Consider the following 15,429-nt stretch of genomic DNA (forward strand, 5'->3'; position numbering starts at 1 on the left):
AAAGAGAGGGAGACAGATAGAGATAGAGAGAGTGAGAGAGAGAGAGAGAGAGAGAGAGAGAGAGAGAGAGACCAGGATAGGTGAAATGAGACAGAGATGAGAGTTAGATTTATGTCTAACAGAGGGATAAGGAAAGTGTGTTCATGACTTCTTGTTAGGATTTAGTATAACTAGACAGTCATTAGGCGCCAAAGCAAGAACTGTATCATTGTGAGAGATAGAGAGCCAAGCGAGTGTGCCACTGCTTAAACACTGTTCACTACTACCACCGCCACGTCATCATAACGCGCCTGTGTAGCATACGAAGTATTGCACCAGCATCAAAGAGTGAAATTAAAAATTGAAATAGCTTTTCCAAACTATGTCATTGTATGCTTCAGTGTACTAATATTAAAATTGTTAAATCTTTGAATAATCAGATGAATAAGTTTTGCTAAATGTATTATTTTAAGGAAAAATTTGTGGCCCTAAATAACGGAGCAGGAAAGCCAAAAAACTGTTCAGGCTGTCCAAACTTTTGTCACAATAAAAAATTACTAGTCTAAAATCGATCTGTGCAATTTTTCGGCCAAAATTGGCGTTTTTACCAAAAATTAAAGGCGCTAAATATTAGACTCACAAAGATGAAGATTCATTTGTAGCCTCAGTTTGCTTTAAAACATTAGCTATGTCACTCCACTGAGCTTACTCTAATAGTTTTCAAGTAATTTACTAAAAACTAAATTTAGAACAAAAATGTCCTTAATCGCAATAGATTAAGTATCATTTGCATTTATGATACAAAGTTCTAATTAAAGTTCTTCATTACATTCATTCAATAATACAGCTGTACCAAGTTTCAAGACTTTGGTCTAAATAACATTCAATACAAGGACTCTTAAACAGGTAGTTCAGAGGTTATGTACTGTCCGTACATAAATGAAAATTCCAGCCGGCAGAGTTCAAATGCAGTCGTACTAAAACTTTTTCAGTAACTAAAGCATAATAAAATTTAATTATATAAAAAAGATGATTGTTAATTATTAAACGACAGAGATATTAACTAATACATGTCCGAAGTAGCGGCCGTTTAGATGCTGCTACCTGTGCCTACAGCGGTTGATAGCAGACTTTCCGTTCGGCGGTCCGCTGCCCCCATGCATAAACGCAGCAAGAGAAGCGGTGAAGGAGACACTTCGCACCAACCTGTCAATCAATCTCTGTTGGTCCATTACGGCCAGGGGACATCGGCTGGAGTGTACGTTTCCATTCAATAAACTTTACCAACAGCCGTAAACATTAAGATATTTTATTTTATTTTGACAGCAACCAGTTTCGGCAATTCAGTTTGCCATCTTGAGGCCCCATACACTTTTTTCGAATCAAGGAACTTATCGTACGCTTTCTTATCAGCTGGACAACGATTTGGATTCACGATATCCAGTTTTACGGAGCTATACGATAAGTTCGTTAACTCGAAAAAAGCGTATGGGGCCTCAAGGTAGCAAAATGAATTGCCGAAACTGCTTTATTTCAAAATAAAACAAAATATCTTAAAGTGTACAGCTGTTGGTAAAGTTTATGGCACTGAAAAAAAAAACTATCAGTTTGTCTGCATCAGTCAAACGCCGGCATACGCTCTGCCTCGGATGACGTCAGAGCCAGGCAACTACCAAACATGTTTTCGGTAATAGTAGGCACTGAACTCGCGAGGACTGTACACCGTCCTGGATCGCTTAAAGTTCGCGGAAGTAACTGTTGGTGTGCCGCCCGTAATGTTGGCAAAACCGCGTGACAGATGCTGAAACTGTTTTCCACTTTTGTGGCGAGCAATTAACTTTGATGATTAGAAGTCAGGGCCATAGACCACTTTACTTGGAACTTCCCACAGAGGTCACTTCTGAAGTGCTAATTGTGCTGTTCCTGGTAGGGACATTATTATTATGTTTGTGCGTGTGAACATTTATTGAATACATTAATCGCTTGGAACTCAAAACCTATTTGTTGTCATAATTCCTGATCCTGGTGAGCATACACCAAGTAGGAACATTTTGTTTCGCAGAGTACAAGAATAGCGCTGACCTGCAGACAGGAAATTATGGTCAGTATGTTCTCCATCACTTTCTGGCTGACCGCAAGAATAGTTTTCGGTCTCTTGTAAAAATGGCAACGAATATTTATTAATCCAATCTCCGCCCCAGAATTACTGACTACATGAAGTAATCTCTCGTATTCGTTATCTTGCAGTTCTTTCAAAATGCCAGTGAATTAAATAATGTGTTGTCTGTATACTTACAGTGCCCCTGGTATGTTGAGTTTTGTCAAAGTTTGCAGTGTTGTTATTGCAGATTTATGACGTGCATTTAAACGTAAAGCTGACATGTGTGGGTTACCAAGGTAGGACAGGCAGATCATTTGCCATTCGATATAATGGCAGCTCTACGTGTTAAAGCACATCATAAATCTGCAGTGGCAACTGACTTGTGTGAAAGCAAATACAGCCTTCCCCATATTAAGAAAGAGCTCACAATCTGCCATAGACAAACATCGGGAACTAAATTCAACATTCTGAAGACACTATGGATGCAGAGACCGTATGCTTTAATACTTGTGTTTTTATTTTGACTAATGATGTACTTATAACTTAGGTAATGGTTTGAAAATGTACAAATATGTTCGAAACATTAACTCAACTAAGATAGAGAAATAAAGAAAGAGTAAAATGATAATTTCCGCTTCCGAATTGTAAGTTCTATTCATTAAAGCGAAAGATCGGAGCTAGGAAGGAATTATGCTCGTAACACTGGAGCTCATCCATATTCTAACTGTTGTGTTGACTGTCTTGGTACTCCTCTATCAACTCATATCCTATGTAAATATTTTCGCCACTACCTACACACTTTTCACTCACACGTCTCGAAATTCTGTTTTGGAAACTATAAACTGCCTGCCTCTGGAAGTCACCGTAATCTTCTGATCTTTCATGCTTCTGCTGCCGTACATTTTGTGCAATGATAAAAACTTCCAGCGCTGTTGGGTACAGTACTAGAACACACTCTTCTAATTTCTTAAATTATCGAGGAGTATCAGCTGAACGAAACGGATAGCGCCTCGAAAATAGGTTATAAGCTATCATCATCGTCATTAACTTCAGCCATTACGATTTCTTTTGTTTCCTCGGCTTTTCTTAGCTTATTCTCTCAACAGAGTTAAATCTTCTTAAATCTTCCTCCGCTCATTCTTTCGAGATATTCGTTCCACTTTCTGCACGTTCTTATACTTAACTGACGATGTTAAATATATAGAGTTCTTCCTTAATATCCAAATTTCGAAAGCTGTCGGCTCCGGTAACCCTTTACTGCTCTTAGAAATCTAATCTCTTTTGCTTCTTGACATTGTCTTATAAAATTCAAATCTTGCTTCTTTCTTCCTTTTATTTTTTAGGCATTTGTCCATTGTCCCACATACATTCTAAAACTTTGTAATTTCTTCGCTTTGTCTTCGTCGTTCTCAGATGTGTCATCACAATAAATACTTAAAATATTTGGCCTGTTCTATTATTCTATTACCAACCACAATTTTTTTCCGTTACAGGATTTATTTCCTTTAAAATCCACTGAATGTGTCTTCTTTTCTGAACTCGTCTGATGGCACTCTTCCCGAACCTTACCTAATAAATTTATATTTCTTTGTAGGTCATCTTCATTCTCCACCTTCAATGTGGTATCATCTGCATATAAAAGCAGTTCAAGCAGGAATTTCTGTTAATCTTAATTCTCCCGTTACAAACATCCTTCCAGCTGGCCGAAGTGGCCGTGCGGTTAAAGGCGCTGCAGTCTGGAACCGCAAGACCGCTACGGTCGCAGGTTCGAATCCTGCCTCGGGCATGGATGTTTGTGATGTCCTTAGGTTAGTTAGGTTTAATTAGTTCTAAGTTCTAGGGGACTAATGACCTCAGCAGTTAAGTCCCATAGTGCTCAGAGCCATTTGAACCATTTTTGAAAACTCCTTCCATTCCACGACTGCATTGTCTAATTAAATGTTAAAAATTTTGGGTGAATTGCTGAACCCTTGTCTGACTCCTTTGTTTGTGTCTATTTATAACTAATATTACAAACGTTTTTTTGTACAGACTCTTTGAAAAGTTTATTAGAAGTTGTGGATATCTTCTTTTCCTCATAATTCCCCACAGTTTCTCTCCGCCAACATTTCCGAATTCCTGGATTAAATAAATGACTACTAAATGCTTTTCCCTACAATACCCTCTCCATGTTGCAATTATTTGTTTATTTTGTTTTAAGATATCAGCAATAAAAATAAAACAGGCTTAATGGAGAAAAGGAAAATCTTGTAAATTAGCTTAGGAAGTGAGATTCTGGAAATACTAAATTGTTTTCGGGGACTGATAGGCAAAGTAATTTACGATAAAGTACAGAGAATATAAAATGAAGAATATTCACAACAAGAAAATGTAAATGCTAGGAAATCTTCCCTGCATACATTTGTTTGGAGTGTTTGAAAGTTGGATGGGCACAAACCACTGACGCCTTCTCCCTTCAATAAAGAAATGCCATTGGACACGCGTTCGTTTCCTGGCCCATGACATCAGCACCAATCTCGATCCTGTTACATCGTGAAACTGGACAGCCGTGACATTTCCGGTGGCGCTCACCTGCCTACAGTGGACCACGGGTGTCGGCCACTGCTGGGTGGTCGGACGGAAGCTTTAAAATAATAGGCACAGAGAGAGAAATTTTACTGATGTAATCATGAGTTTGCTTCAAAATAATTTTAATACGATGATTTTTCAAAGAGTGTTCTTCTGTAAGGTCTCGTGTACATCTGCAAATACAGCACACTCCGCTACACTGTGGCGGAGGTTTACAAGTAATCCAACCTTCCCGGTTCCACTAACGAATAGCACGTGGGAAGAATGATTTATCGGTAAGCCTCTGTATAGCTCTAATTTCTCGAATTTTCTCGTCGTGGTTATTTGCGAGGCGTTCTTCTCGGTAAGTGCTCTCTCGAACTTTTAATAGTTAACTTCTCCGCGATGCAAACACCTCACTCGTAGCGTCCGCCAGAGAAATTTGTTGAGCACCGCTGTAACGCTGTCTCTTTGACTAAACGCTCCGCTTTTCGTTGGATCTTCTCTGTCTGTTCCATCAGTCCTACCAGTAAGGACGCCAGCCAGGTTGATGAACAGTTCTCGAGAATCGGTCGAACAAACGCCTTGTACACCATCTCCTCTGTGGCTGATTTACATTTCCATAAGATTCTTCCTAAAAGTCTCAATCTGGCAGCTGAACATCGGAAGGAATCTTTAACTGACTTGCAAATGAAACTCAGTGAACCCCGTGAGATCCTGGAATGCTGGCATTGAGGGAGTTTAACTTGAAAATCGGTAAACACGTCAAGAAGTAAATTTTTAAACTGGCAGTTACAGTTCTAAAATGATGCGGAGAACTGGACTCCTACAAAGTGGAACGTAGATGATAAAAAGTATGGAAGCAGAATATGGACACACTGAAGCGCCAAAGAAACAGGTATAGGCATATGTATTCAAATACGTAAATATGCAAACAGGCAGACTATGGTACTGCGGTCGGCAAAGAACGTATTAGGCGACAAGTGTCTGGCGCAGATGTTAGAGCGGTTACTGCTGCTCCAATGGACAGATTATCAAGATTTAAGTGAGTTTTTGTAAGTGGTGGTATATTCGGCGCACGAGCCATGGGACACAGCATCTCCGAGGTAGCGATTAAGTGGGGATTATCCCGTATGACCATTTTACGAGTGAACCGTGAATATCAGGAAGCCGGTAAGACATCAAATCTCCGATACCACTGCGGCCGGAAAAAGATCCTGCAAAAACGGGACCAAGGACGACTGAAGAGAATCGTTCAACGTCATAGAAGTGCAATCCTTCCGCAAATTGCTGCAGATTTCAGTGCTGGCCCATCAACAAGTGTCAGCGTGCGAACCATTCAACGAAACATCATCGATATGGGGTTTCAGAACCGAAGGCCCATTCGTATACCCTCGATGACTATAAGACACAAAGCTTTACGCCTCACCTGGCCAGCCAACACTGACGTTGGACTCTTGATGACTGGAAATATGTTGCATGGTCAGAAGAGCCTCGTTTCAAATTGCATCGAGTGGATGGACGTGTACGGGTATGGGGGCAACCTCATGACCCCATGCACCCTGCATGTCAGTAGGGGACTGTTCAAGTTGGTGGAGAATCTGTAATTTTGTGGGGTGTGTGCAGCTGGAGTGATATGGTATCCCTGATACGTCTAGATACGACTCCGACACGTGTCACATCCGTAAGCATCCTGTCTGATCACCCGCATTCATTCATGCCTATTGTGAATTCCGACGGAGTTGAGAATTCCAGCAGGACAATGCAACACCTCAGTCTTCCAGAATTGCTACAGTGTGGCTCCAGGAACAATCTTCTGAGTTTAAACACTTCTGCTGGCCACCAAACTCTCCAGACATGAACATTATTGAGTATATCTGGGATGCCCTGTAACGTGCTGTTCAGAAGAGATCTCCATCCCCTCCTACTCTTATGGAGGACAGTCCTACAGGATTCATGGTGTCAATCCCCTCCAGCACTACTACATGTTTAAATGCAGTGCTGAACTAAACTGTAAATACTCTCTAAAGATTGCACACCAACATGTACAATTACTAAGAAACAAAATTAATTAAACAAACATACTTCTCGTTAGTGAACATACGAATGATACAGTTTTACGTTTTTGTGAACACCGGTTACAAAGTGAGTATTTTCAACACTTAAAAATATTAGATATTAGCCTTGGGAATTTATTGAGCATATTTGTTGAGCATATCATTGAAACTTCTGTTTATGTACAGGGAAACTTAGATTATAAACAGTGTAGCATCTCTATGCAAACTATGTTGTGAACGACATTTTGAAGTGTCTGCTTCTGAGTGGCAGAAAGATTATTAAAAATTATTACTTTATGTACGTAAATATCTCGTGCTGACATCATCATTTTTTCCAGACACTACATCTATCCCTAGGTAAACTCAAGATTACTGGGAAGACAGTTGCACTCTATGGAGATTTTAACTTCAATTTTACGAGCCAGAGCCTTCACACACCAAATTTTTTAAATGTCGTAAAACCTTATGGTGTTTGACAGTTTCTCAACATATAACAGAATCTTACGGCATTCTCGTTGATCGCTGCGCGGGCTAGCCGTGCGGTCTGGGGCGCATTGTCACGGTCCGCGCGGCTCCCCCCTCGGAGATTCGAGTCCTCCCTCGGGCATGGGTGAGTGGTTGTCCTTACCGTAAGTTATGTTAAGATAGATTAAGTAGTGCGTGAGGTTAGGGACCGATGAACTCAGCAGTTTGGTCCCGTAAGACCTTACCACAAATTTCGAAATTCTCCTTGATCAGGTGTCTGTAAACAAGACCAAGTGAATGGCAGAAAACTTTGATAACACTACAGCGAACACTTCTCGCTGTTACTAACAATACCTATAAAAATTGCAACCAATGTGAAAAATGTTACCCACAAAAAGAGCTGTAGGCAGAAGTATACTGAACACTTCCAGTATCTAATTAGTTGAAGAACTCCGGAAAAATGTAATGTAATACCTCTGTTACCAACAAAAAGCTGAGCAATGTTTTGTACATTTTCAGTTATAACTTAGACATAGCTTCTCCAGGAACAAAAGCAATTGCCAGAAGTTCAGACAGGCCCAAAAACTGGTTTACATCAGGTGCTAGGAGGGTCTCTTGCAAAAGGAATCGGGATTATTTTTGCTATAAGAAACTAACAGCAGCGGAGAACTCATAATTTATTTTAAAAAATACAACTTCGTTCTGTAAAGTCTCATAAAAGAGGCAAAAATGAAGGAAAATGTTTTATATATATTGTGGACACATCCAGTAAAACTAGATACATGTAGGAAGCTCCGTAGGGTCTTACGAGGAAAAAGATGAGACACCAACTTCACAGCACGTAAAATTATAAATTATGTCACTGATCCTAAGGCAATTGCAACTAGCAGTCGTTGCTCGTCAGGTAACGTTGCTATCGCCTGGATGGGTTTATGTCGATAGTAGGTCGATGGTCATAATGTTCTGCCTGATTAGTGTTGGTAGGAGGAAAATAATGCAATTTAACATTAAACTTGAGGTATGAGTATGTACACAACTATTGAAGACTAATTTTAACTTCAGTACGTCATCCGGCAATGTAGTAAATTAGTATACTAGCAAGTGAATGGTCGCTGCAATTCTTTCGCTTACACAGTAAATGAAACACCAATCAAATTTGTTAAAAAATTTATTCACATTTATCTTTCGTTAGCCAGTTGTAAGTCACATTTCATTTAAATAGATATAGCAACATAATAGCAAAGCGTATAATGCAATAAAGTGACAGAGATTAGAAAATTAATTTTATTGATTGGTGTCGAGCGCAAAGTCACAGGAGAGATAATGAAAATTAGTCATTTTTCGTGTATATACAACATTATCATTGCGTATTTATTTTATTTTATGTACTCTTAACGGAGGTGCTTTGAAATACAGGGTAAAATGACTGAAAAATGTGTCAGTGAACTTGTGACAATTGGGCTTTTCGAATGGTCGGAAATTAATTATAACTGTGAAATGAGCTAGCGCAACACTTAAAACTCAACTTTATTGATACTGAAAGCAGCAGTTTTGAGTGTGGTAAGTTTTATTCCAACATGAACTGACTATGCAGCAAATGGGCGAAGAATCGTATGAATTTGATTAACGTGGTGAAGTTGCATATGTAATATGAATGAGGTATGAGGCAAGCGTCTCTTGTGAAGCTTATTGTGTTCCAGCGATTTTGTTGTTGAGGTGCAGCGATTATCTTGAGATCAAAGCTATTAAATAGAAGGTAGTGAAAAGCAACAGGTTCTAACTACAATAGCAACAGTCTTTAGTTCACCAGCCTCTCGTGCGGTTCTTGACGTCTGAAGACTCCAAGAAGCCACCGAGAATTGTTGCCGCTGCCTACACCCCCGCACACAATACACCACACACCCTATGTGCCAACATAGGAGCGACATAATAGGCTATTGTCCGTTGTACTTCCCCGTCTCCACACTGCAACAGCTACACAGATCGTGCAGATGAAGAAGGGGAAGGGTCTAAGTGTCATCCAGTTGACTGTTGGTCGTTATGGATCTTCTCGATCGGAGATCTGATGCCACATTGAGTGGAGACTATGTCAGTACAATCATAGCTTCAGGTCAGGAAATATATAAGCATACTATATAAATTTTATACGTTGGCATTTTGAAGAGCTTTTGGGTTTTCTGAGCGCACCGCACAAGCTTCAGTTTATTTTCTCAAGGGATAAATTGAACAAGGGGAAGCTTGTCGGCTACGAGGCAAACGCGCTATAGGCACTTCCATTGGGGCAGACCATTTGAATAGTCACTTATACAGGGGAGACAGACGAGATGGAAGGCATTTCACTTTAAAAAAGTACATGAGATGTGTTCGAAAACTGCCAATACGATTATACATCAGCTGTACCATTTAGTAAACATGATTTTTTTGTGTGTGTCATGATTTTTTTGTGTGTGTCGTACTGGGACTCGAACCCGGGTTTCCCACTAAACGCAAGCGGTGGCCTTTGCCATATGGGCTGCCCCTGCGGCTGATCCAAACTCTCAGGTTCCCTGGTGTCTCGTTCGTGCCGCTAGCACGTTGTATGATTCCCGCACCGGGAGAGACAATGTTTTGCTCGTCAGTTTGCCGCTGCTTTGCCCTGAAATACAGTTATTCCGGTGTCTGTATGTTACAGAGCGCTCAGAGATGCATCTCTGAAGGACACTTGCCTCGAACTACAAAGACACTGTAAAATACAGACAGTGCAATAAGTGTATTTAAAGTAGTAGTGAGGGAATTACGTAATAAACCGCAATCCATTTGATCAACTATTTTCTTAATGAACAAGGACAGAAAACAATAACAATATATTGGGAGGACTTTTTGGTAGCTACAACTTGAGGCTATGCTGCAATATAAAAAGGATGCCTTAAATTTCTAAATATATTGAATAGCTGATGTTCGGATTGGTGCTGGGAAGCAGCCGAAGTTTCCTGAGCATTTACTAGTAGGCAATGGCCTCTCCTTCGGCGGCTGGCCAGTGAAGATGCAGCCAAGTAAATACTCTGACCAGTTCAGTTTGAGTCAGCGAGCGGATGTATTCCACTCGTGTCAGGCTAGAATCTCTTCTTCGTGGAGTGAATAATGAAGATTCAGTTTCAGCTGATTCAGTAATCATGTTTACAACTACAGGGCGGAGACAGAGACAGCTGCATGTGTCGTCTGAGTATTTCTCAGTGGCGCTACTGGGTAATTTGTGTTTTTTTTTTGTTTTGTTTTCAAGCCACTTAAAAACTGTGATTGTGTTATTCGCAAACTGGTATCTTTCTTTCCACTTTTTTCCTAGAGATTTCCCATAATAGTTGTGGCTACAGCACTGTGACTGTTGCAATGTGAGCATGCGACCAGTAGCAGTATTTGTTTTACAATGACCACAATCAACTGGATGAGCGAGGAACGTTTGAAAGGCGAATTCCTGGACATTTTCTCTCCCGTCTTTGACAACTGGAGATCGGTAAGTAGGATCGGTGACAGCCCACGCGCAGACCCGACACTCCAGCAGACAAGAGTCCCGTCTGCAGACTACCCTCGCGGATGCTGTAGGTCAGTCACCAGTAGAAATTGAGCGACGTTTCGCACCGACCGGATACGGACATCATCAGGTGTCAAAAAAACGCCGTGGTCAGGCGGGGACCGGTCACTTGGAGGTGCCGGACGACCCAGCCTTGTCGTCGTCGTCGTCGTCGTCGCCGCCGGAGGCGGGCGCCGAGGAGGTGGCGCTGGGGGCGGTGGGCGCCGCGGGGGCGGTGCTGCGGCTGGTGGCCGAGTGCAGGTAGTTCAGGTAGGGCACGGGCGCGCGAGCCCCGTGGTCGTGGCCGAGCCGGTGGCCGTGTCCCCGGTCGTGGTCGTGGCCGTGACCGTGGTCGCGGTACCCGTCCCCCGGCCGCTGCTGCTCGCACACTTGCGGGTACCTGCGGACCATCCCAGCGTTGACACACGCGTACACGTCCACACCACCTGTCGCTCAACACTTTCATCACACTTTGAAAAACAAAGTAATTATTATACTTCTGAAGAAAACAAGAGCATCTACATCTACATCTACATCTACGTGATTACTCTGCTATTCACAATTAAGTGCCTGGCAGAGGGTTCAATGAACCACCATCAAGCTGTCTCTCTACCGTTTCACTTTCGAATCCACTCTCGAACGGCACGCGGGAGAAGCGAGCACTTAAATTTGTCTGTGCAAACCCTGATTTCTCTTATTTCATCGTGATGATCATTTCTCCCTATGTAGGTGGGTCCCAACAGAATGTTTTCGCAATCGGAGGAGAAAACAGGTGATTGAAATTTCATGAGAAGATCCCGTCGCAACGAAAAACGCCTTGTTTTAATGATTGCCACTCCAATTCACGTATCATGTCTGTGACACTATCTCCTCTATTTCTCGATAATACAAAACGAGCCGCCCTTCTTTGTACTTTTTCGATGTCGTCCGTCAGTCCCACCTGATGCGGATCCCACACCCCACAGCAATACTCCAGAATAGGACGGACAAGCGTGGTTTAAGCAGTCTCTTTAATAGACCTGTTGCACCTTCTATGTGTTCTGCCAATGAATCGCAGTCTTTGGTTTGCTCTACCCACAATATTATGTATCTGATCGTTCCAATTTAGGTTATTCGTAATTGTGATCCCTAAATATTTAACTGAATTTACAGCCTTCAGTTTTGTGTGACTTATCGCGTAATCGAAATTTAGCTGATTTCTTTTAGTACTCATGTGAACAATTTCACACTTTACTCAGGGCCAATTGCCGCTTTTCGCACCATAGAGATATCTTATCTAAATCATTTTGCAATTCGATTTGGTCATCTGATAACTTTACAATACGGTAAATGACAGAATCATCTGCAAACAATCTAAGACGGCTACTCAGATTGTCTGCTATGTCATCAATATAGATCAGGAACAATACAGGGCCTATAACACTTCCTTGGGGAACGCCGGATATTACTTGTGTTATACTCGATGACTTTCCGTCTATTACTACGAACTGTGATCTTTCTGACATGAAATCACGAATCCAGTGGCACAGGTTACGCGATACTCCGTAGGCACGGAGTTTGGTTAGAAGACGCTTGTGAGGAACGGTGTCGAAAGACTTCTGGAAATCTAAAAATATGGAATCAATTTGACATCCCCTATCGATAGCACATATTACTTCGTGAGTATAAAGAGCTAGTTATGTTTCACAAGAACGACTTTTTCTGAATTCGTGCTGACAGTGTGTCAATAAATCGTTTTCTTCGAGGTACTTCATAACGTTCGAATACAGTATATGTTCCCAAACCCTATTGCAAATCGACGTTAGTGATATAGGTCTGTAATTCAGCGGATTACTCCTACTTCCCTTTGAGTATTGGTGTGACTTGAGCAATTTCCAGTGTTTAGGTACGGATCTTTCTGTGAGCGGGTGGTTGTATGTAATTGCTAAATATGGAGCTATTTTATCAGCATACTGTGAGAGGAACCTGACTGGTATACAATCTGTACCGGAGGCCTTGCCCTTATTAAGTGATTTAAGCTGCTTTCTTACACCGAGGATATCTACTTCTATGTTTATCATCTTGGCAGTTGTTCTTGATTGGAATTCAGGAATATTTACTTCCTCTTTTTTGGTAAAGGAGTTTCGGAAAACCGGTGTAATAACTGTGCTTTAGTGGCACTGTCATCAGTGACTTCGCCGTTGTTCCCACTCAGTGAAGGTATTGATTGCGTCTTGCCAAGAATCTCTTTGGGTTTTCTGCCAGATTTCGGGACAGAATTTCATTGTGGAAATTATTAAAAGCATCTCGCATTGAAATACGCGCTATATTTCGAACTTCTATAAATGTTTGCCAATCTTGGGGATTTAGCGTCCTTTTAAATTTGGCATACATTTTTCGTTGCTTCTGCAACAACGACCTGACACATGCACGTAAAAACGAATGCTCAATCAGACTTGCAAGGTCACTGGAAAAGTATTCGTCACTCTCATAAAAGAGCACACTGGTCGCTTCGGAACGCTATACATGGTGTAGGACTGCTACCAGTCGGTCACGTGATCCTCTGCCGATAACGTGAGTCATACCAGTGAATCGATGTTTGCTCTAAAGCAAATACGACGACCAGAAAGGAATTACCCGAATGGGACGGAAATCGGTAGATGTAATGTGCATGTGCGGCCAAATAAATGGTTACAATTCCAGAAAAATTTACGCAAGAGAAAGAGCTTCACAAATTGAGCAAGTCAACAACGCGTTGGTCGACCAGTGGCCGTTATGGAATCAGTTATTTCGTTTCGCATTGATTGACAGAGTTGGTGGATGTTCTCCTGAGGGTTATCATGCCAAATCCTGTCCAATTGGCATATTAGATCGTCAAAGCCCCGAGCTGGTCGGGGATCTGCCCATAGTGATCCAAACGTTCTCAGTTGAGCAGAGATCCGGCGAAGTTGCTGATGAAAATAGGTTTGACAAGCACGATGACGAGCTGTAGAAATTCTCGATGTGTTCGTTCGTTATCTTCCTGAAATGTAAGCGTAGAATGGTTTGCCATGAAGGGTAACATAATGGGACGGAGAATATCGTCGACGTACCGCTGTGCTGTTTTGTCAGGATGACAACCAAAGGGGTCCAGCTGTGAGATGATATCGCACCCCAGGCATTCCTGCCTATCGGGCAGTATGGCAGGTAAAGTCAGGTTAACCCACCGCTGTCCAGGGCCTCTCCAGACACGTCATCGCTGGTCATCAGGGCTCAGTTCGAAGTGGGTTCATCACTGAAGGCTATTCTACTCTAGTCAATGAGATTCCAGACCGAATAAGTGTCTGGAAACGACCTGGTGGCGTACCAACCTGCTTGTTGCTCTCCATTTGGGTCGACAACCAGAAGTCGTGGTCTGGGGTGAATTTCTCCTGATGGCAGGACCCCTTTGATAATCGTCCGCGACACCCTCATAGCACGTCGACAATATTTTTCTGCCTGTTTTGTTGTCCTTCGTGGCAAGCCATCTAGGGCTTATATTTCAGCAAGATAATGTCCACCCGCCCACGGACAAAGTTTCTACTGATTGTCTTCGTGCTTGTCAAACCCAACTTTTGCCAGCAGTGTCGCCGGATCTCTCACCTATTGAGGACAGTTGCAGAATTATGGACACTGCTATCCAACCAGCTCGGAGTTTTGACGATTTAACACGCCAACTGTCACAGCAGAACTCTTTGGTTGTCACCTACAGCACCCTTACAACACAGCGGTACGTCGATAATATTCTACATACAGTTTCTTGCCCTTCATGGTAAGCCATCCTACGCTAAGATTTCAGCAACATAATGCCCTCTCACACACGGCGAAAGTTTCTACTGCACGTCTTCATGCTTTCCAAACTCTACCTTGGCCAGAATGGCCGTTGGATCTCTCCCAGATAGAGAACGTTTGGAGCATTAAGGACAGAGTTCTTGAACTATCTCGGGATTCTGACTATCTAACACGTCAGCTGGACAGTTTGTCACGATATCCTTCAGGTGGACATCCAACTGTTCTATTAATCTGTGCCGAGACAATATGGCCTGCGGAAGGGCCAGAAGTGGACCAATGTGCTCAATTTTTGAGGCTTTTTCTCTTGAATATGTCATCCAATTTTTGTGAAATTGTAATCATTTGTTTGCCTCTACACATACATCACATCTACCGATTTCCATCACATTCATATAAATCCTGTGTGCTGCGTCTCTCTCTCTCTCTCTCTCTCTCTCTCTCTCTCTCTCTCACACACACACACACACACACACACACACACACACACACACACGCTTTCCTTAGAGTGTGTATAATTCATCTTGAAGAAGACATTATAAGAAAGACGTAAAATTTAACTTCCGAGTTCATTTGTGACGTGTAGTAAATTTACGTCATTGCTAAATCAGATCTTTCTGTTCAAGTTTTGTATTGTGTGTATGTCCCAGTCGGGTTTCTGGTGTATGGAATCATAGAAGGAGAATCAGGAGGATGCGTCGACTTGCAGACAGCGTGTCAGAAAGGAAATATCGTGTTTTTTGAATACACTACTGGCCATTAAAATTGCTACACCTCAACGATGACGTTCTACACACCGAAATTTAACCGACAGGAAGAAGATGCTGTGTTATGCAAATGATTAGCTTTTCAGAACATTCACACAACGTTGGCGACACCTACAATGTGCCGACATGAGGAAAGCTTCCAACCGATTTCTCATACACAAACAGCAGTTGACCGGCTTT

General features: G+C 42.0%; 1 protein-coding gene across 3 annotated transcripts in view; it reads right to left on the reverse strand.

Annotated features, from left to right (window-relative positions):
- Positions 1-8,544: 8,544 nt before the first annotated feature.
- Positions 8,545-15,429, reverse strand: part of LOC124781735 (glycine-rich cell wall structural protein 1.8-like) — a 173,549-nt gene continuing 166,664 nt past the window's right edge. For 2 of the 3 annotated variants that reach the window (XM_047253885.1, XM_047253884.1), the window contains exon 4: positions 8,545-11,096. In XM_047253885.1, coding sequence (XP_047109841.1) covers positions 10,823-11,096 — 274 coding nt within the window. In that variant the 3' untranslated portion in view covers positions 8,545-10,822. The remainder of the gene's footprint in view (positions 11,097-15,429) is intronic. The other variant, XM_047253887.1, reaches the window with a different exon arrangement.

The sequence above is a fragment of the Schistocerca piceifrons genome, chromosome 1 (genome assembly GCF_021461385.2).
Source record: "Schistocerca piceifrons isolate TAMUIC-IGC-003096 chromosome 1, iqSchPice1.1, whole genome shotgun sequence".
NCBI lineage: Eukaryota > Metazoa > Arthropoda > Insecta > Orthoptera > Acrididae > Schistocerca > Schistocerca piceifrons.